This window comes from Drosophila gunungcola, assembly GCF_025200985.1.
Source record: "Drosophila gunungcola strain Sukarami chromosome X unlocalized genomic scaffold, Dgunungcola_SK_2 000039F, whole genome shotgun sequence".
In the NCBI taxonomy this organism is placed as follows: Eukaryota; Metazoa; Arthropoda; class Insecta; order Diptera; family Drosophilidae; genus Drosophila; species Drosophila gunungcola.
The window spans coordinates 513,355-536,818 of record NW_026453190.1 but is presented as its reverse complement, the minus strand read 5'-3'; the positions used below and the strand labels follow the sequence as shown (position 1 = coordinate 536,818).

The 23,464-nt window shown below is 36.7% G+C and overlaps 1 protein-coding gene across 1 annotated transcript; it reads right to left on the bottom strand.

Moving 5' to 3' along the window:
* Positions 1–319: 319 nt before the first annotated feature.
* Positions 320–22,974, bottom strand: LOC128260793 (carbonic anhydrase-related protein 10). Its single transcript, XM_052994032.1, has 8 exons — positions 22,340–22,974; positions 11,931–11,978; positions 8,942–9,078; positions 8,661–8,852; positions 7,025–7,187; positions 5,168–5,322; positions 3,926–4,057; positions 320–2,671 (listed from the first exon to the last, which is right to left on the bottom strand). The coding sequence occupies exons 1-8, from the start codon at positions 22,422–22,424 to the stop codon at positions 2,585–2,587; spliced, it is 999 nt and encodes a 332-aa protein (XP_052849992.1). The 5' UTR covers positions 22,425–22,974; the 3' UTR covers positions 320–2,584.
* Between the last annotated feature and the right edge of the window lie 490 nt (positions 22,975–23,464).

The following is a 23,464-nucleotide window of genomic DNA, read 5'->3' as shown; positions in this document are numbered from 1 at the left end:
TTCATAAAAGTACTCATGCTTATTTCTCTTCAGTGTATAGGTCAACTTCAAATACCTTTAAATTACCTTTAGTTGCAGCCTTGGTATCCGACGGCAAAACCTCAATGATAACGAATGAACTTCCTAATTTTTGTAAGGGAATTGCCGAAAACTCATTAGGTATCTGCCTTGGTAAAATGTTTAATCCTTACCTCGCTCTCACCCCAAAATCGACATCTGGTGATGATTTGAAATTCCATTTCTATTTCGAGTTCCGGATATTGCGATGGCTGGCAGCTAAAAAGATTACCCGCCAAAAAGAAAAACCGAAGTTTTGGTTTTCATATAATACTTTCGCTTTCAATTTATTAGTTTTGCATTCTCCAATTTTCATTTTTCTCGGGGAACAATACCCTCTCTTTTCATTGCTGCTAACCTGTTTTATGCTTAGTAATTCTTGCAATTATAGTTACATATATATATAGAATTTGTATAATTTATATATATATATATATATAGAGTTTCTGCTCCTTTCAATTTTTTGTTTTTGTTTTCGTATGGCAACACAATAGTAACTTACAGTCATAGCAAAGTGTTACCGAGTTGAGGAATTCGTGTCGATCCCCTTAGCTTTATTATACAAATAGTTAATGCTCTACACATAATCGGGGGGCCTAACTGGTCGGCTAGTTAGTATGTTCCTTAGTTGGTTGGTTGCTTTTTGGCCCAAAGAAATAATTGCACAAAGTGTCGCTCGACAGCTGCGAATGTGGGAATTGAACGGATCTGATATATGTTTAGGTATAGGTAGACTATATATTCGTGTATATCATACAAACTCAGGTGTTGCTAACTGCTAAATGCTATTCAGTAACTTAGGTTCTACATTAGCCATAATACTTGTCTTTACAGCACTTTACAACACTGTTTTCGTTCAAAAAAAAAAATGTTGTTTAATGTATGTATATATATATATATATAATTTTTGTTTTGTTTTAGGGCTTACTCATTTTAATTCGAATTTGATTTACTTGGGTTTTTGTTAGCAACACGGCTAGTTAATCAATTTATTAGTTAGTTAGTTAATTCTAATGCTTGCCTTCTAGAGTTGGATTACGTTTTGTAGCCCATTCCTTTAGCTGGTGTATACTCCATCACTGGTGACTAGGTTTATAGATATATAGATGGCCGCTAACTGAGGATGGGATGTTCTGCCAGATCATCATATCTGAAGCCAATTATATAGACGCTTATGGATGTCTTGGGTGTGTTTGTGTGTGTCTTTTCGGGTGTATCTTGGGGTGTGGGAGTTAAACATAGACATGCTGTCTGCACTATTTTAGTTACTGCACTTTCCCATCCACATATGTATATAGTGTGTAGATATATACAGGGGGTGCCACAAAAGTCTTCAGAGGTTTTGTTTTTTTGCTGAGAGTTTTCTGATAGTTCGATTTCTAATTGGAAACATTTAAAAGCCCAACATTTTTTGGCAAAATAATTTAAATATCCTTCAAAGTATTTCCAAATATCAAAACTCCAGAGAAATCTGTAGTCGCCACCTGCCAGAGTGGTCTATATATGTGTGTATATATATGCTTTTTATATAGATACCTTTACTTTTGTGTATATTTATATGAATATTTAGTTTTTGTTAATTTCTGTTGCCATTTGTTTATATATTTCTGCTCCATCTCTTCATTTATCTCTCGTTTCGTTTCGTTTCGTTTCGTTTTGTTTTGTTTGTTAGTTATTGTCCACCCATCCAGTTAACGGAAACTCCCTATTTCACTTTGTTGTTGCTTATAACATTGTTTTTCTTTTTTTGCTGAATCGTTTTGAAGGCGAATCACAAATAATTATAAATTTATTGGATGCATTGAATTGGAAATATTTAAATCTAAGCATTTTAATCGACCAGATTTCCTTGACGACAAGAATATCTTTTGAAAACTAGGTGATTAAAAAGCAAGAGCGAGAACACGCTTTAATTTACAAAATTAAAGCCTGACATACAGAAAAATGCTATGGACTCGTGCTTTTTGTAATTTGCATACAACAGAGATAAAAAATAATGAAATTTCATTGAATTAAGTTCTTATGCTTCTCCACAAAAAATATGCAATAACGTTTTTACGCAAATTTTAAGCTACTATTTGATATTTTTTGCTAGTGTCTGTGTGACAGTTTTTGTTTGTTCAATTTAGCATTTGCGTTTGGCATGGAGTTTACTCTATTGTTGTTCTCGCTCCATAGGCATTCTTTTTCCGCTTTTTGCATGCATTTGTTACCTAAATTTGTCCTCTTGTTGTATTATTAATGATAATGAAATAAATATTACAAATTGCTGCGCTGCTGCTGCCGTAGGAATGTTGCAATTGCAAGCCAAACGAATCCTGAGTTCGTGTTGTAAACATGAATATAAAAATTGAATGCGACATAAAAAATTCAAAATGCTTCGTTGCCAGCCTCAGTTGTTCATGTTTTTGTAACCAGTTGTTGTCATTATAGTTGTAATTGCTGTAACATTATTTACCACACATAATAATAATAATAATAATAGCAATAATAGTAATTGCTTTTCGCAGCGCTTCCTGCCCAGTTGTCAACGTATCAAAAGTCCCGTGTCGGGTGACCATCGATTCGCCCGATAGTACATATCCTTGTACATCGAGGGGCACGCATATTGATTCTGTCAATGTTTTCGGAAGAGAAATTGGGATGCTTGAGAATTTCTTAGAGGATTTGCTGGGACTAACTACACGGTTGCAGGACTCAAAGTGAGGAATTAGTGATCATATTATTAATATTGGAAACAAATACACGTAGAAAACAAATAAGATGCAGCGCCATCTGGCGGTGAGGTATTGGTGGTCACTGACCACTCTAAACTTAATTGTTTAATAACTTCCGAAATAATTGTTTAACACAAAATACAAAACACATATGTATTGCATAAAATAGATAAATAACAAGAAGGAAAGCAAACTTCGGCAAGCCGAAGTTCATATACCCTTGCAGCTATTGCATTAATTAAATACTTTTGAAAACATTTAAATTATGATTTACTTGAGTATGTGCTAAAAAACATTGAAACTATGATGATTTGCAGCTCAATTATTAGATAGTTATTTTATATATTTTTATTATTTCTATGGGAGCTATATGCTATAGACGTCCGATTTTGATAAAATTTATACCATAATTCTGAAATAATTAAACATTGCTATATGTCGAAGAACTAAACAAAAAATTAAAAAACAGCAAAGTTATAATTTGTTTTCATTTATTTTTCCGATTGTTCCTATGGGAGCTATATGCTATAGTCGTCCGATCCGGCTCGTTCCGACTTATATACTACCTGCAATAGAAAGACAACTTTTGGGAAAGTTTCATGCAGATAGCTTTAAAACTGAGAGACTAGTTTGCATATAAACGGACGGACAGACGGACAGACGGACAGACGGACGGACAGGCGGACAGACGGACATGGCTAGATCGACTCTACTAGTGATGCTGATCAAGAATATATATACTTTATAGGGTCGGAAACGTCTCCTTCACTGCGTTGCAAACTTCTGACTGAAATTATAATACCCTCTGCAAGGGTATAAAAACAAGACCAGCAATTGGTCACCTGATTAACAGAATAAATATTAATAGTTTTAACAAGTGATTTAAAATCGTAACAATGTTTAACATTCTGTATGTGCCCACAAATCGCTCATGTTTTATTACAAATAAATTAACAAAAAATAATACTTCTCTGTGAGTTCAACAAAAACATAATCAGAGATAAGAGTTGTGTACGCACACGGGTCCGACCTCGCATTAAAAATAAATGAACAAAAAATGTGTAAATGCTGTAATAATGTGACCGCAAATAAAAACTGCGTCCACTTGGCAACCGTGTGGCTAATGGGTTAATTAAGGCAATGCCACTCACCTTGTTGCGCTTAAAATCTATGTTCGTTCTTACGGTTCTATGGTGTAAACTTTGCACGGGTCGCGCATTATTACCTAGTGGAGCTTTTGGTGTACTCTCGGAGCCTTGCATCAGTCGTCGGAGTTGGTACAACTGCAACATAAATTGGACATTGGTAGTGGCTTAATAGTTGCTTTTTAAGTGGCTTATCCAGCTGGTTAAATGACCCGATAAATGACGCCAAATTAAGTGCTTAATTCCCTGTGCAATTTGTCAATGCTAAAATGTTTCATTGATTTGACAACTATATTTAAGTTCAGTTGGTGCAATATCCTGTAAAATGAAAAGAAATTGGCAACAAAAAAGGACTTTAACATAAAATTAATTCGAGTTTAAATGCTAAAAGAAATCTCAGAAAAATTGAACATATAAAAATATGTCGAAATAAAAATGTCACCACTCGTTCAAATTGAAATAAAATGCCAAATCAATTTGCATTTAAATCTGAAAATCTGTGTTAATTTTAGGAATTGTGCAAAAATAATTTATACTAAAAAGTGACTTTTTCGACATCAGCTAGGTTTTGTTTTTGCTCATAGTTTGTCTTTTGTTCTGTCAAAACTTATAAACGTTTTCGTATTAAATATTTTTGTCTATTTCTTACTATTCGCATTAAATCATCTTGTTATTCCCAGCTACGTAGCTGATCAAAATCACTTTTGTCATTTGTTGACTTGTTTACATTCCACTTAATGTATTTTGGCCAACTTTTTGCATGCACTATTTTGTTGTTTACTCATTTACTTTGAGTATTTTTTCGCAGCACTCTTTGACCCCGTTACACACGTTTGATATGCATTTATGCAAATTGATTAAACTAACCAAATATTGTTTTTTAATTATGCACAGAGCGTAATATTGACCGCATTTCCACCGCGTTCTGACCAATGCCCAAATTGATGAGCAATTTTATAATTGCATTTATGCGATTTCATTGTACTTCCAATCAGCGACCAACAAAACAAAAAAAATGAGGGAGTAATATCACAAAACCAAAAATAAAGAGAAAAAAATATAGGGAAAATCGAACATAAATAAACCAGCAAGTACAAGCCGCTCTAATTGCAATTGAAAAACACACGAAATGCATTTAATTATTTGCGGTTCGCCGTGCCGCCGAATCGATACGATGCGATGGTGGATGGTGGATGGTGGATGGTGGATGTCGGATGTGAAATGTGCGATGTCGGATGACGGACTCACCTCCTGTTTGGTGATATAGATGGGCTTATTAACTATGATCCAGACGGTGCTCTCCCAGCAGCCCGGATGCGTTGTGGAGCCCTCGTAGGTGATGTAGTGATCCGTGTTCGGCAGCAGCGACCTCACGGATATGTGCCGGATGGGCGTGGAGAAGCCTGAAACACGTTACAATGCTAAGTTCAAGGTGCACCGTGCGGTGGGCTATTTATGCGCAAATCGCACAAAAAATATGAAAACACGTCTGCCACGGGGTCTAATGAATAATTCAGACCAGTTTTGCCAGTTGCCAGTTGCCAGTTGCCAGTTGGCAGTTCCCAACCTGACCACTTCAACGTCAGCGTTCGGCTTCATTCATACAAATCATTTTGCCAGCCGGAAATGAAGCAACTCGCGACTTGTAGTCCAAGTCAAGCGGAATACGGAGTCGAAGAAGGCTTTTACCGGATGGAGAGGGGCCTTTTTCTCCATCGCAAGTGTTAGTTTTACTTTCTGCGGGGATACTCTCACATCAATCAGCTGATTGGCAGGAATATCTCATGGTTATTTTAGGGGGGTTAGTGGGGAAATGAATGTTGGGCAGTCGAAGTAATAATATATGTTTCGAACTATAAAAGTCTATATAAAAGTCTTTACTCTAACAAATTTTGTATTTATCATATTGTCATAATATCATGTAATATAATGTGTTAAACTTTAATTGAAAGCTAATAGGGATCTATTAAGAAATTTTTTTAAGAAATGTTTTTAAACATGCCTGAATTTTAAATTTTGAACTTCTAGATCATTTTTTATTTAAAGCATATAAGATACAAGAGTACTTAACCTGAAATATTACATATTTATGTACTAGTATGTATTGAAAAATATATTTCTTGTTTACTAACTTTTTTTTTCTGTTTTCTGATGTGATACACAAATAACTATTTTCCTATTTCAGATTGAGTACTGGTAAGAAAGTCAGTTTTTAAATTTGCTGGTCTATCGTAATTTTTTTGGAAGAGTATCTACAGTAAGATATAAAATCTACAATTTTATTTAAAAAATGTATTTCTTATTACAGAAAGTTATTTGTGTTATCCAATGTGATGCACAAATAACTATTTTCCTGTATCAGATTGAGTACCGGTGAAAGGGTTAGTTTTGAAATATGTTGTCCTGGCCTATCGTAGTTTTTTTTTATATTTTTGGAAGAGTATCTACAGTTTGAGTACTTTAAAGTTACTGTAGCTCTGCTTTATCCCGCAGTTATTGTGGTTGTTCTTGATGTTTTTGGCGAATGGCCTGGCATATTTCTCGATTCTCGGCTCTCGGCTCTCGGTTTCAGACGGTTGGTCGCTTCGCCCTGGCATTTTACAAATTAAGGCTGGGGCTGGGCTGCCATAAAGTTGTACGACCTGTAAAAAGGCTATTAAACTGGCCAAGAAAATGCCAACGAGACGTGCAATAGGTTTTCCGCGGGGCAGGGCGGTGTGGAATTATTAAGTGTCGGTTTAGTGTAATTCGCGGTTTCATTTTCGTCACTTTGTGCCGGCCAGTCTCAATTTGGCCAGAACCCCGCCCACCGCCTCCCACTCGTCAATTTTTTATGGCTCGCCTGGACATAATTATGACCCTCTGCAGTTGTTGTTGTTGCTGCCGCTGCAATGACATCATAAAAACCGGCAGCCGAAGAAAAGGCAACTTGCAACGGTATTAACATTGCAACATTTCCGGTAGCATTTTGCGTAGACGGAAATGAAGGTGGTCAGTGGGTTGCCATTGGGTGGCCTTTGGGTGGCCTTTGGGTGGCCTTTGGGTGGCTTTTGGGTGGGTTTAGGGTGGCTTTTATGGCAAAAGGTTAGGCAGGGTAGAACTCACCTCGATACAACACCTTGTTGAAGGTGCTCGTGATGATCCGCAGCTCCGGATTGGGCGTTTCGCCGATTTGCACCATCAGCGAGAGGCCCACGATTCCCTGCGATTTGTGCTGTGCCTCGGACATGTTGTGGTACAGCTCCTTGTTAAATCCGTAGATTTGAATCTGCAAAAGGGGTAACTGGGTTATTGTCATTGCTTAAAAGGTTTTAAATTTTTAATTTAATTTAATTTAATTACAAATTTTAATATCCGTATGCAACAAAATATCGTTCGTTTTTGGTACTATTTGTATGCCGTATTTGGCAGCTACCAAAACTGTTAAGACAAATTTAATTAAGAATAACACGTATTAATTGTTTAAAATATACAAAAAGATTGTTTTAAATGTCTAATGGCAGTCGAAAGTTAAAGTGGCTAACAGTTTATGATCACAACAAAAAACAAGAAGGAAAGCAAACTTCGGCAAGCCGAAGTTCATATACCCTTGCAGCTATTGCATTAATTAAATACTTTTGAAAACATTTAAATTATGATTTACTTGAGTATGTGCTAAAAAAAAACATTGAAACTATGATTATTTGCAGCTCAATTATTAGATAGTTATTTTATATATTTTTATTATTTCTATGGGAGCTATATGCTATAGACGTCCGATTTTGATAAAATTTATACCATAATTCTGAAATAATTAAACATTGCTATATGTCGAAGAACTAAACAAAAAATTAAAAAACAGAAAAGTTATAATTTTTTTCATTTATTTTTCCGATTGTTCCTATGGGAGCTATATGCTATAGTCGTCCGATTTTGATGAAATTGAAACCGTAATTCTGAAATATTAAACCATTACTATATCTCGAAGAACTAAACAAAAAATTAAAAAACAGCAAAGTTATAATTTTTTTTTCATTTATTTTTCCGATTGTTCCTATGGGAGCTATATGCTATAGTCGTCCGATTTTGATGAAATTTAAACCGTAAATCGGAAATATTTTACCATTACTATATGTCGAAGAACTAAACAAAAAATTAAAAAACAGCAAAGTTATAATTTTTTTTCATTTATTTTTCCGATTGTTCCTATGGGAGCTATATGCTATAGTCGTCCGATCCGGCTCGTTGCGACTTATATACTACCTGCAATAGAAAGACAACTTTTGGGAAAGTTTCATGCAGATAGCTTTAAAACTGAGAGACTAGTTTGCATATAAACGGACGGACAGACGGACAGACGGACAGACGGACATGGCTAGATCGACTCTCCTAGTGATGCTGATCAAGAATATATATACTTTATAGGGTCGGAAACGTCTCCTTCACTGCGTTGCAAACTTCTGACTGAAATTATAATACCCTCTGCAAGGGTATAAAAAGCGATTGATGTACATTTAAAGAATGACTGACAAATATTTCGAAAAATGTACCTACATATAAACATTCTTTTATTTTAAGGAAACATTCATTTTTGTAAAGATTGAAAAATTGTAATGCCAAATTTATAAGTGACAAGATACTTTTAAGATTGTTCGCAGGTTCATACAGAAACAAATTTTTACAATAAATATATTTAATTCTTATACTAAATTGGTATCTTTAAAATTGAGAAAAATGCGTCGCTATATGAAAATGATCTCACCTCGCCGGGGAAACTGTAGCCCTGGATGAAGTGCTCGGATCCGCGGACGTTCTCCGTGCCGTAGTGGATGTAGATCTCCTCGAACTGGTAGCGGTAGGCCAGAGGTCCGCCGGATATGTTCACGTGCTGCTTGGTGTCCTTGTCCACCCGGAAGACCAGGGACTGGCCCGTGTTGTGCAGAGTGCCGGACACCTGCAATGGCAGGACATACACATATATTCAGGATATGCCTTCGGGGCATAACCAAACCAAACAGGTCAAAAGTAATAGGTCATACGCACCTTGTGCTTGTCGATGTGCAGGGGTCGCAGGTAGGGATCGAAGAGCAGCTTGTCGGGCACCACGTCGATGGGCGATTGGCGGCGACCCTTGTTGCACATATTCCACTGCGGATTGATGAGGCCCCAGAAGCTCGGTCCTGCCAAAAAAGAGCCAAAGTGAAGCCAAAAGGATGAGTCGCCGTCGCTCAAATGGACACATGCGCAAAAAGTGAGCAAAACAGGTATACTGATGTTTTTTACATTGGTTGGGGTCAAAAAATAGTTCTTATTTTGAAGAACCAGTACATTTAATGAAATTACTTAAAGAATTAAAAAGGGGATTCCCATTTAGAGTAGCAGTTAATCCAGCATCATTGCTTTAAGAGGATTAGAAATTAATATTTAAAAGTTTTGAGAACATATATATTTATTTCAAATATAATCTTTCATTCAGAACACCCAAATACCTAAATCTACCTAATAGGTATCGCAATTATCTATAAAGGCCATTTTTTGCTAAAAATATTTTGGTGTTTTAAGGTAATGCATTACCGAAAAATTTAGCTTTGTCCATTTTCAATTTTTAAGATCCTGCAGAAGATAGAAATTGGTCCAATGTTTTTTCTGGCTGTAGGCTCGAAATTTAATAAATTAATTTAATTATGGAATAGCGGAATTCTTTAGAATAGATCTAAACCAATAAAAGTTACAGTTTATAAGCCCAAATTATTAATGTGTGTTCTAGTGCTAGTTCTCTAGGTGATTACAACTCAGTACTTAATTAATAGAAATAAATATTTAATAAAAAGAGCAGACACAAATAGTCAATTTTTACAGCCAATTTTGAGTACCAAGAAAGGATAAAAGGTATTGAAACTTTTCCCCACTGACCAGTTCTATATACTCCGGTTATTGGCCCCTTCATTTGGTTCTGTTTCTGTTTCTGTTACTGTTACCATGCCACAGTTTTCTGTCAATCCAGCAAATGGAAAACGTGTCTTTGCCTCTTCGCCCAATGCAAACAGAAATAGAAACAGGAGCAGAAACTGCAGCAGCACCATCGATGACATTTCCAAATGCCAAATGAAATTTCATAAGCTACCCAACTGGACCCCCATCCCTGCAATTGGACCCCCTTTTAAATGGCAATTAAATGCAGCTAAGGGGTCAGAGGCACCCCCACTTGTTTGGGTTTTCGGCTCGGTTTCAAACTCCAATGTGACGGGCTGAAAACTGTCGAAAGTTTTCAAAACAATGCCTCACCACATATACCCATATACTGGCGAACTGGGGGGCAAAATGCGGATCCTGTTGTGGTCCCTGGTAAAAAAGAGGAGCCAGTGGAATTAGGCCTTTGTTGCCTCATGTTAAATTTAATATTTTTCTCTATGTGGTGGGCAATCAAATAAAGGCAAATAACAGTTGATAGATTAGTTGGGCAAAGTCAGCTGCATGTTATACTCTCTTTTGAATTTCAAAGGCAATTTTAAGACAGCCCAATTTATTTGTTACAAAAGTATGGAATTATTTGCTGTCTGTGGTATACAAATTTGTAGATAAATTTAAATTATTTTTTATGTTATTGAGGTACTTGTAAAACATAATGCATTTAAGTTTCCAAAGAATTTCTTTAACATTATTGAACCAATTTGTTTATATTGATAGGCAAAAGAGGTAATGTTAAATTTTTAAACTTTTAAGAGCCAATTGTATCGTAAAGTTTTAAAATCATTTAATTTTACAGGTCGCTAAAAAGGCAATACAAAATTTAACTTTAGTTTAAAAAGATTACAAAAATGATTGGTTATTCACAAGAGATTATATCAATCTAACATTTGTAGCATAGAAGTTTTAATTTTGATTGAAAAAATCCAAATTGCACTTTAAAATATATGCACATAATATATTAGTTGCGAAAATCGTTATTGCCTTACTCTTTAAAGCCGATTTTCCGGACATTTGATGTTAAGCGATGGAACCCAAATAATTTTAAGGACTTTCAGGATGCGCATTCCGTTTTCTACAATTTGGTTTCGATTGCTAACGCTTTGTGCGCATTTTAGAGTAAGGTGGCTGGGGTTTTCCCCTGAATTTGTGTGGGTGCTGTGATGACGCGCGGCGGCAATAAATGCCAATGCTTTGAAAGTGCTCCGTGATGATGCAGCTGACCTGCCCAATGTCCACTGTCCACTGTCCAATAACCGCCCCCCACTCCATCACCACCCCCTTACCGCCCCCTTTACCATCCCCTTACCACCCCGCAATTGTCGCTTTTGTGGCCGCTGTTCATTTTGTGTTTTGCATTCATTTCTTGCTACTGTTGCAGTTGCATGTTGCTTGTTTCTCCCTTTTTTTTTTTTTTGTTTTTGTTTTTGCATTTTATTGCGAAAAGTGCATCAGGGGTTATAGAGGAAAATGCGGACAGTGACAAGCAGCAATTACAACAGCAACAACATCCACTTTGTGTAGCTGTCAATGTTTGTTTGTTTGTTTGTTTGTTTGCCCGCTCTGTCTGCGTTTTTCGTTGCCAAACCATTTGAAATGTAATTAAATCAGCCACAGCATCCGAAAAGGGGGTGCGAAAGTTTTACCAATTTATTCATATAAAGATGCGAACGTTCGGTCATTCACAAAAGAAATTGATTAAAGGGAGAAATGCTTGAAAACTTCTAAGACTTTAATGAAAATTAATTTAATATATATATAAATATAATCAAAGAGAATAAAGATTAAGAGAAAAAAAGTATAAAAAGTATTGCTCTCTTTTATATAATTTTTTTCAAAATGTCAACAATAAGAGTGGAATGTTGTAAAGCCTTTAATGTTTAATGAATTCTATAATATTATGACGAATTTGTAGTTATAAGGAACATTTAGATTCGGTAACATATTCTTTAATTATTTTGCCAATGTAATTTCAAGCCATAAGGTTCCGATATTTTTATAAACTGTTAATGAAAAAATCACCCTTTCTGACAAAAAGCTTTAAAAATACATTTCAGCCACTTACCGGATATGCCATCGTATGTCCACCACTCTTCCCAACTGGACAGGACCTCTGAAAATAGACGAGAAAAAAAAAGAGCAAATCAAATCGAGATCCTTAAAGCGGAAAGGTAAGCACCACCGAGGTGCCAAAGAGCTTAAAGTCTAGACAAGTTGAAAATGCCAGCCAAATTTGACTCCAAGGAGCAGTCAGCCCAGGACACTGGATTCCATATCCCAGATCCCTTTGCATATGCAGGCGTGCAGGATTTGAGGATGTAGAATGTGGAAAGGGGAAAGGGGAAAGGGAAGAGGGGAAACTGGAAAGAGGATGGCCCGCCCGCTGGCAGACAAATCTCGGTTTTTCAATGCGCATAATTCGCTGCCAATGTAAACAGCGCATGAAATCAACTAATGTAAGACTTCCTCGATTTTACCACCCGCTCTCCCAAACTTATCCCGCAGACTGAGAGTCACCGGCAAAGTCAGACAAAACAAACAAGCGGCTTCTTTCTGGGGGGTAAACGATGACTTTAGCGGCCAGCCATCGAGACGCCATCGGATCTGGTCGTAGTCATAGTCGTAGTCGTAGTCGTAGTCCTGCTGGTCCTGCTTATCCTGCGTGTCGCATGAGTCAACGTCCAACTGGGCCACAAAAAAGCAACCAGGATGCTCGGATGCTGGGTTACTGGATTCGGGGCCAAGGGATGGGGATGAGGATGAGGATGAGGGATGAGGATGACAACAGCGATGTCGCCAGGCAGTCTGGCGCCAATAAAGTTTACACTCAGTTGCCACATTTCGTTTATGGGCAAGTTCTGCTTCCGCTTTATCAAGCGACAGACAATTTTCGCTATTTTTTTTGCCAGGACCCCAGACCCCTCGCAGTCCTTTGAGCAGTTTGAGCGTATTCAAAATTTATGCTATATGCGTCGTAACGGAGCTTTTCGGCAAGGGGGATTTTGCAAAGGGGTGGTCGGTTGGGTTGGGGGGGTCGAGGGGTTGGGGGGTCGAGGGGTCGGGGGGCAATAAAGCCCAAAGAAATTGCTGCAAGCCAAAGCGGAAGTTCAAAAGGGAGTCGCTGGAACCGTTGCCCGCTTCCTGTTTGCTGCCATCACTGCGAATACCCTGGCGATGTTAAGGGCACTACGACTTTATGCCCAAGGAAGTGACCCATTGCCCGTGCCCGTGCTCATCATCATATTTTTACTTCATTTGGTCTTCTTTGCAAGCCTGGCAGATTTTACTTTTATATATTTAATTTTTCTCCATAATAATGGGTTTTACAAAACTTATTTAATATAATATTTGTCAACCTTTTCGTTAAGCTTAAATCCTTCACTAAATGCTTACTCCATTTAACTCCTAGATTCTGGTTTTTAGACAACTTTTATATGATCAGAAAATAGGTAATTTCCACTCAAATTTTGATAATAATTTTTTGTGAATTTTAAGATGTCAAAATTTGGCAACAAATAAATTTGGCTTGCTTTCTTTAAACCTAAATTTCAAAAAGGCCTAGAATTTATACACATTTTTGGGCTGTATTTTAATATAAATTGTATTTCATTGGCAATTCTTTAAAAATTTAATCATTTTGTATCACTACATTTATTTTTTTATCAAATGCAGCAGCAAAACTTTTATAAAAATTGATTTCATTTTAAATTGAAAATTTTAAGTTATGACCAAAAGAAAATAATTGAGAAATTTAACTAATATGTATTATGTAAATAACCTAACGTAACCTAGAGAAATTAAAAGAATTAATGTTTGAGAGCTCTTAATTTAAAGGATTACATATTTTGAAGCCACAAACGTAAAAAAAGCGTGATATCAAAACTGAATAAACGTCTTGACCAATGCAATAATTAATATATATTTTCAAATTAAAGTGTCAAGATGCAATGTCGAAAAATCCCTTGCAACTAAAATAGTGTATTTTCAATTTGCCATTTGATCCCTGGCCATCGCGGTCCTTTGTCTCTGTTTGCTTCTGTTGAATTCCTTTTCGGGTCGTCGTGTTGCTTTTCTTGGCATAACAATGAACGTCCGTTTTTGTGAGCCGCGACTCGGCGACGTCACTTCATTTTGTTTGTTGGTTTGTTTGTTTGCTTGTCGCTAGTCGGCCATTTTTTTGCCCCTTATTTGCGCTGTTGTTTTTGTCTGCTTAGCGCTGTAAAAGTATGCTATTAAATTGGCCCCCAAACGGAGTGCCAAATGGGTGCAAAAAGAGAAGACCAAAGGTTCCCAATTCACTTCCAGGACTCATCTCCTGCGATCCGTCAACCGATTGCACAGTCATGGTCCCCGACTCATCCAGTTCCCCAAATACAATTCAGTCATTTGGTAAATTCGTTTTTATGCTGCAACAGCAACTTAATTTATTGTTATAACAGTTTTATTTCAACGACCGACAAAATTTGGGTACACTGTGAAGATTTTCATAATATTTAAAAGTGCTTGCTATATATGTAAGCTTTATATAAATAATATGTATATTTTTTGTATATAAATCAAGTGAAACAAATATTTTAATGAAAAAGAGACGATTTTTACATTAACGTTTTTATATAAAAATGAATAATTTTATACAAAAAACACAAATTTAATAATAGAGCATGCTAATCTATAACTTTACTGAATATAATCCTAAATATTAATAAAACATTTGCCACCTGATTTCGTAGGTATTGATCCAAAGTAACTTTTACACTACAGTATACTTTTTTTTTTCCTGTGTAGGACAAAGGGTGATGGGTTTTATGAGGGCAGGGACGGGGTGCCAAAGACAGTCAGTCTGTCGCCACAATTGTGTGTATATTTGCGAGTGTGTGCGATTTGGCCAATGGTTTATGGGTTCCTGCTGGCCATTCAAATGGAATCTGGCTTTCGGGTTATTGTCTCTATCGGCCCCCAAAACCCTCTTCCAGCATATATATTTCCAGCTCTATCTGTCTATATTTATAACTATCTATTTGGCCTCTCTGGTATGCGGAACATTAGGCCTTTGTGCCAGTTCCAGCTGCTTTAATTCCAATCCAAGGCTGTTTATCAAATCCAGCGGCTAGAAGTCGATATATATGTGTGTATATATGTCAACACTTGTATTGGGGCGGATAAGTAGTTCATTGGCTTGCCGATTATATGTCTGGCCTGGCCAAAATTCAATATGGTCAATATGGTTTAGGTGACAATTGTATTAAATACTTGCTTAGAAGTTTTATCTAGAGATAAAATACATATGCATTTTGATAGTTATAATATTAAAACAAATTAAAGTAAGTAACTTCATATTCAAGACTTTATTTTTCGTCTATGTGTGTTTTTTCTTATTTAATAACATATCAATATGGCTTAGGTGACACCTGTATTTTGCAAAACACATATGCACCAATGCAAAATAAATGAAAAATATAAAAGTAAGGAACTAATTTTTTAGTGTAAAATTTTCGCTCATTTGTGAGTCCATGTTATCAAACATTTTTAGATTGGAATAGTATTCATTAATACAATTGTTGAACAAAATGCATTTTCTTTCTTGAATGTATGTTTCTTTTTAGTAAAACTTTTCTTGTCGAATTAATCCATAAAAAGTCAACAAATATCATAAATATTTATGTATTATTTTCCTTTCGTTTAACCCTTTGAACGGAATGTCATTTTCCAAGTCGTATTTCAACCCTGCCCACATTTTATTACTTTATCAGAGGGGACATATTAATTGCCGTGTTTTCCCCTGACTCATTTCTTATCAATAACAAGCGCGTTTAGATGACTAAATTAACTGGGATTTCCATTTGGGTTGTTTGTTTCTCGTAATCACAATATACTTTGGGCGTTAAATCAGAATCAAGTGGGCCAACGAAAAGGAGGCGGACGTGTGTCTGGGCCATTTTGCCATTTGTTTGTTTGTTTGTTTGGCTGGCTAACTGGCTCACTGGCTCACTGGCTCACTGGCTCACTGGCTAACTGGCGTGTTCATGAAAATGGCGTAAAGATGGAATGCTCGCTCGGCTATCAAAGAGCAGGAAAATGTCCTCGACTTTGGTCCCGGTATAAGGATATAGTCACGCACACCACACACACCATATCGTGCGTGGGTCCCATCAAAAAGGGCCAACACGCCCCCGCTCATGATTCAATGTCTAAATGAATTAAACAAGCCAAACAAAGGCTGTTCTTAAGGCAAATGATCGGGGGCTTTGGGGGTGTGGGTGGTGGATGGTGGCTGGTGGGTGGAACAGGACAGCCCTTTTATGTGTAAATTATGGCTCCAATATAATATTGACAGTGAATCAATAAAGGAAATGTCCTTAAAATTAATAGGCGACATTTTGATATTGAATTACTCGCTGTGTCATCGCTTTTAATTAAAATTTCTAGACAAGGGCGCGGAAAGCGCTTACACACACACACACACATATCCTGGCATGTCCTGGCAGAATTTATTGCTTCCTGTTAAGCGAGCAGCGAAGCGCTGATGAGTATCTGAAGCGCTGCTCCAGTTTATCAAACTGTCGCCTTGGCAGTCCCCTTAAAAGATTGACGACCATAGTTCTGGCTTTTCAGACCTGAAATCGAAAACCCAAACCAATGCCCGATCCCTCATTTTTACCCCTTGACAAAGCCTTTCAGCGAGTTAATTTGCTCGCAAACATTCGATCAGATTTCCTCGATTTTTGTTTGCCCATTTTTCACTTCAATTTTTAATTTGTTTTACGCGCTCGAGATGAATGTTCACACACTGGATTTCTATGGAAATCGCATTAAATCTGATTAGCTGCATAATTCATGGCTAAAAACTGCAACTACAGGTAGTAAAGGGCAAGCTGCAGCTTTTAATGCATTAGCAACTCAGCAGAGCGAACTCTGAACTAAGCTGGCATACAAAATTATATTGAAAAAGTGCCTTACTTAGTCCAATCATTTTTTATTTGTTGGCCAGTGATTTTAAAATAAAAACCAAAGAAATTAATGCAATTCTTGAAATTGGAAAGTAAAATAAACTATAAAATATATAACATCGTTCTGAATACGCTTGAATCAAATCATATAATTAATTAAAAATTGAGCTACATATTAAATGAAAAGGGTAACTTAAGCCTTGCTTTTGTAACTTGGTCAAGAGTTGAGTAATGCGACATGAACTTTTATGACTGAGCGTGAAATAAGTAAAATAAATTTCCGCGTTCAACTCAGCTCAATTTTCAATGGTACCCAATATGTTAAAAGCGTATTTTTACCCAATACACCCTTGACAATAATTACACATTATTTGGGGGAATTTCACAAGTGATTGTAAAAGTCACCACTGCCATTTAATCTACAATTTACATTTAATCGCCTAGCAAATTAAGCAGCAATAGGGACAGAAACAATTTCCACGCCATTACATGATTTTTCTAAATAGTTAGCAAAACTTTTTCCATTCCCTCGCCCAAGGAGAAACATTGTAGGAATTCCGCACTTCATTTCGTTTTGTTTTTTTTATCCGTTTGGTGTTTTTGCAGTGAAATACTTTTGTTGGTTCTTGGCGCCAAAAATAAAATTCCCATTTCATCTTCTGGGGTAAATTAAAAAATGGGTCAGGAAAATAAAAAAATAAAAGGGAAGGGAATGCTGATGAACAAAGTGGAGAGAAATAAACGTTCAACTCACGCGATGAGTTAACAGCAAAAGTTGATGTTTGTGCTGCTTGATTTGTTATTTTTTCGCATGCTGTGGAAATGTGTTTAAATGCTACCGAAAGCGTTGATTGAAAAGCAATTTCATTCAGATAAGGATCTTTTCAAAAAAAAAAACAAAAAAAAAAAAAAAACAAAAACCGAAAAGGGGCACGCCCATAAAAGTATTAAAGAAAACGCATCTTCCCTTTGAGCAAATGGTAAAGTTTATGTTTTTCTTAAGTATAAATATCAAAGGAATATTTTAATCATTTATTAAAGTTAAGTTAATACTATTTTTAAATAGTTAACATATTATACAAATTTCTTTGGTGATTTTCTCAGTGCATTAAGGTAATTGCCAACAAAGTAAGCCAAAAGCTCATGTTTAAAAAGGATGGAGGGTCAGAGGTTTGGGGCAAGCAAATACAACGCTTGAAAACCATAATTTGGCTAAAAACCGTCTAGACATTTGCCGCTTGCAACTAACCAACTATCTTAATTTGTTGGTGCCAACAAACTTTTACCAACCACCACTGCACCACCAACTTCCCCTGTTCTTTAAGCAAAAAAAAAAAAAAGGGGAAAAAAAGAAAAGGGAAAAACCCCCTCGCAGAAGTGGCTGAAAGAAAGCGGCGAAGAAGGCTCAAGAGGAAGTTGTGGCCGCCGCTGCTTGGCATATACAATTTCGATAATAAGCAACAGTACATTTTCCTGTGCAGAGGGAAAAGTCGATGGTTGGGGGTCAAAGGGTGAGGGGTCACAGGCAAAGCCCGGGGGTGGTGCAGACACACACGCGTGCAGTTTTCGGGGGCTAATGCGAGTCACGTCAACGCTGCATGCGAAATCGTTTTTTGAAAACTTTCGCCGGCTTGGCAACTTCATCTACGGGTATCTGAGCTGGCTCAATTAGTGGCATTGGCCTTTAAAAAGGGACAAGTACTCCATGTCTTTGCATAAAGCGGCGGTCAAAATTGCACCAGTGCGAATGGAAACCGCACTGTCTCATCAGTTGCGTTTTATAAGTTATTAAGCTTTTGGACAGTGACTAGCTTTTTACGTTAAGCCATATGAGGAATATAAAAATAAGTGCTTCTAAAAGATTATCTTATTTTATGACTTCCACTTTTAATTTCAAAACCATATTTATTTTGCATTCTTTGATGGCCTAAATCTAAAAATATCGCTTGAAATTGAGTGTTTTTATATATGATTTCATAAGTAATCAATTTACTAATTACAAGAATAGACAGCAATTGCTGGAGCCTCAAAAACAGTATTTTTTTAATATATATTCACTCATAATATGCACTTTCTTATATTAACTTTTTCATATTCGGCAAAATGCATTTAAAAGGTAGAATTGTAGTGCAGAATTTCTACTGCTGAAAACTTATTTGTTTTTAGGACTTAAGACTTTCACTATTAGTTTCAAAAACTATTGTTTTAAGTAGACGAGTAGATGCTTACAATCAATCAGTGTTTGTAAGATAACACTAGCTATATTGAAATAATTTAATTTTATTTTATATATTAACTTTTTTTCACAATAGATCTTTAATCACATTCATTTCCGCTGCCGTTTGAAAAACCATTATTAAGTGATATTAACTTATTAAAAAAATCTTTTTAAGCCATTCTCAATTAATAAAGTACAATTTAATGACTGAATTGAATTAGAATTCTTCAAAAACCACCATGAGTGTTATCATCTTGACCGCAGCTGTGTGTTGGGAGCAGTTGCAGCAGATTGGGGCAGCCACTTAAAGTAGATCGGTGGTCAAACGAGGCGTATTGCCCGCCGGCTGACATATGTATTGGCGTTTGTAATTCGCCAGACAAAAGCACAATCAGCTAAGCACTTCTGGGAAAAGCGGAGAAGCGGAAAAGTGGAAAAGCGGAAGGCTGGTGGCAAAAAGAAAAAACGATTGAAGGAAAGGCGATGCCTCTTGGCTGGTCATGTCAAAGTGATTTTTCACCTCAAGGGCAAATTTAACACAATAATTTGCACAATTTGTCAAAACAACCCTCTGGCTAAATGGTATCATAAACCACACACACACGCACACACATACACACACGCACAACCCCCCCATACACATTTATTGAGTCCTGCGAACGTGTGTGTATGTGTGTGTGCGAGAGTTGATTGTCCTGCATGCATTTCTGCCATATAGCTAGCTTTTGTTACGCCCCACAAAATGTTTTCCTTTCCTGTTTTTCCTTTTACCGCTTTTCCTGGGCTTCCCTGCTTTATTTTTTATGGCCTGCCTTCCATGGAAAGGCCTTTCGATTATTATCAGGCTGTTTTGGCCACATTCATATGATTAGTCGGCTTTTAGATTTAAAGTGAACTGATTTGGTAGGAGAATTAGTTTGGATTAAATTCGAGAAAAAAAAGGAATTGATTTGGACACAAGGGCTACATTTTTTTGTAGCATTTGCTATATTTTATTAATGCAATTTATCAATCAGTCATAATTTTAAATATTTTTTTGGTAAGTGTCTATTAAGTTTTGTATTTATGCCCGGCATTCAATTATTAACTTTCTGTTACACAGTTTATTTCAGTTTCAATGATGTTTGTAATTACAAACAATTTATGCAAAACATTTTAGAGACATAAGAAGCTTATGTAAATTACACATAATTTTATAGATCACTTAACTTAAAAGTTCCCTTTATATTTTTGATGGCTAAATACTAAATAAATGCACTGAATATATTCTTAACAAACATAGAACATGATTATGAAATTGGTGTGTAAAATTTAAAATCTTAATGTTTTTCATGCATTCAAAAATAAATTTTGATTATAATTATTATTATAATTTTAAATAAATATATATATATATTTCAACACCTGAAACGGTTTTGTATCACATTTATAATTCTTTTCCTTCTGTTATAAATAAACTTAACTTTACACAACCAATATTTTAACAATGAATAGAGCATTTGAAGTTCGCTTTTTGTGGATATTGTTTAATATTTTCATATTTATGACTGGGTAATGTTTTGTCGCCAGCGACCCGATTTTCACACCCCTTTTATTCGCTTCACTCGTTTTTCAGTTTTGCACTTTGCAGTTTATGCAATTTCAGTTGCTGCCGTTTTCACTGCCTTTGTTGTTTTTGTATGACCGCACTGCCACTGTTTTTGTTTGTGTTTCGCTTATTTTTATTTGCACTTGTTTATGCTGCAATTTTTATAACAAACGCCAGAGTTTCCCCCAGCCCTGTACCAAAAACCGATCTGTCTGCGGTTTTTATCACTAATGCGCTGTTCAATGTGTAAAAACATTATGAATATAAAATTTGAACATAAATATATATTGTGCCCATCAACTGCAAGGCTGCAGTGCAAAGCGACAGGCAAAGCTACAGACCACGGCAGAAAAAGTGTGCAAAATTCATGGCATTAAACCAGCTTGATGAACTGTGTCTGTGCTCGGTAATACTGTTTAATTCGCTTTCCATTTTTGTGGCCACTTTGATCGCAATTGTTGCCGACTTGCTAAGTTATAACAAGTTTTCGAGTGACTTATAAGTTATCTAAAGATTTTAAGAACTTTCTTTGATTTTTAATTAACTTGGAGAACCATTTGTCTTTCAACAATAAAAAGATCGTCATTATTTACACTTCGTACATTTCTAAAAATTTGAATTAATTAATTTTTAGCTTGTTTTTAGGGGTAGAAATATTCTTTTTAAATTTCATACACAGAGAACAATCAATCTGAATACAGTTTAAGTTTAAAAACTGTAAGTTTTTTAATCGTTATTAGTATGGACTAAGCAGTTTTTTAATATTTATAAGTCATTTGAATTTAATTTATTTTTATCTAAAAATATTTTTAGTTTCCGTAAAATTAAAAGGCATTCTACAATCTAAAAGTGTTTAAAGGCAGGCTTAAGAAATTAAGTTCTTTTATAAAACATAAAATAGGAAATATATATATTTTTTTCGTCTTGCAGTTTTTTAATTTGTACGTAAAAGGGATATCGAACAAAAGTTCTTGTTGGATTTTTTAAGAACTCCCCCAGTGGCAAATCGCTCAGCTAGTAAAAAACCTGTCGGGATATTGGATTAGCACAAAGGAAAACCGCATTGAGGACTGAGTTTTAGGTTTTGCTACTTGAGCGTTAATATGTTTGCCCATTGCAACATGTGGATGGCGGTGACGGTAGAGGGTCGCCCAAAGCTGCTTGCAGCACATTTTTGTGCAAATATATTTATGTTTTCCCCTTTTATGGGGTTTGTGCAACCAAATGCATTAACTCAGCTGAAGTTGTCCGAGAACATCCTGCCACACATGTCCCTATGTCGTTATGTCTCTATGTCTTTTTGTCCCTTTGTGCCTGTGCCCAGGACTCTCGTCCTTTCTCCTTTCACTGTTTGTGGCAAGTGTCGGTGCGTTTTTGTTGTGGTGGAAGGACTCGTCTGGCAGTCATCTGTATCTGTTTGTGAGACTGCATCGGTATCTGTATCTGTATCTGTATCTGTATCTGTATCTGTATTTGTGCCTCTGTCTGTGTGTGTGCCACCGTCAAAATCCTTTTAAACTTGCCTCGCAAAACATTTTACATTCGATGACGTTTCCATTGCAAGATGCAACGTCAACAATAAACCAGAAGCAGGCAAAATCAAATTTGTTGGTCAACAGAAAAGAAATCGAGGCAGTGAGTTAAAGAGTGAGTGAGTGAAGTTGGTTGGTCCCTTGGATCCTGGGATACTGGGATCCTTTTGTTGGGCATATTTCACTTACCGGAACTGCAGAGCAGAACGATTGCTGAGCAAGCGATAAATCCTGCCGTGGAGCAGCAGAATGATGTGTGTCCTGGCGACGGCATCTCACTACTTTCTGCTTTCGCTTCTGCTTCAGCTTCAGCTTCAGCTCTGGACTATTGGATCTGGACTATGGCTCCTGGGAGGCAGTGGTGCCTTCTGTTTGTATTTGCTTCTGTTGAGTTCTCGCTGGTTCGCTGGTGGGTTGGATTGCGCACGAGTCTGCAGTTAGATCTGGCACTTGAGTCTGGCTTCGGTCAGTTGCGGGCTCGCTTTCATCTTAATTTTCATCTTCATCGCTCACCGTTCACCGCTTGCCGCTTGCCGCTGGCCGCCCACCGCCGCCCTCTGCATATATGCAAATTTTAATTTCCGCTACTTTCTCCGATATGCCCACAACTAGCTGGCTTCATTTCCGTCTTCTGTTTTCTCGTTTTGCAATTTTTTTTTTGTATTTTCCCCGACTCTCGCTTTACACACTGCACACTCGAAAAAAATTGTTTTACCTCTTTGCTTGGCAAGGGAGGAGAAGGCGACGCTTTTTTTGGAATTTTCAGTTTTCGCGCTTTTTTGAAACAACTGCAATCGGGAGGAACGAAAGGACGCGTCCGTCTGTCTCTGAATCCGAATCGAAACTGAACGGCGCTGTCAGTGGCATCAGCGCCAAAGGATATGCAACGGGCTTCTCGGCAGGCGCGCAGCAGCAGCAGCAACAGCAGCAACAGCAGCAACAGCAGCAGCAGCGAAGGCATCAGCAACAGCAGCAACACCAGCAGTACAGCAGCAACAGCGAAAGGATTTTCGTGCCAGGACGAAGAAGAACGAACGAAGCCGAAGGACAACGACGCCTGGCCGCCGCACGAAGTGCTTCCTTCTAAAATACTGGGAACGAAAGGCCACGAATCGTTCTTATAAGAAGGTAGGGAAATTGCTCAAATTGAGAACAATCCGAAAGGAATTTGATTAAAATTAATAAAACAATACCTAACATTCACAGTTTTTAATTCTTATTTTTTGTATATGTTATTTTTTGCTGTATTTGAAACGTTACCAAAAAAAATAATCAAAAAGCATTTTGTTTCAATGATGAGAACTCTTAGCAACG

Excerpts from the sequence above, each read along its gene's own strand:
- LOC128260793 (XM_052994032.1), bottom strand. The coding sequence starts at position 22,424 with ATGCCGTCGCCAGGACACACATCATTCTGCTGCTCCACGGCAGGATTT. Across the intron at positions 9,079-11,930 it reads GACATACGATGGCATATCCG|GACCGAGCTTCTGGGGCCTC; the intron begins GTAAGTGGCTGA and ends CTTTTTTGGCAG. Across the intron at positions 5,323-7,024 it reads CAACAAGGTGTTGTATCGAG|GCTTCTCCACGCCCATCCGG; the intron begins GTGAGTTCTACC and ends AACGTGTTTCAG.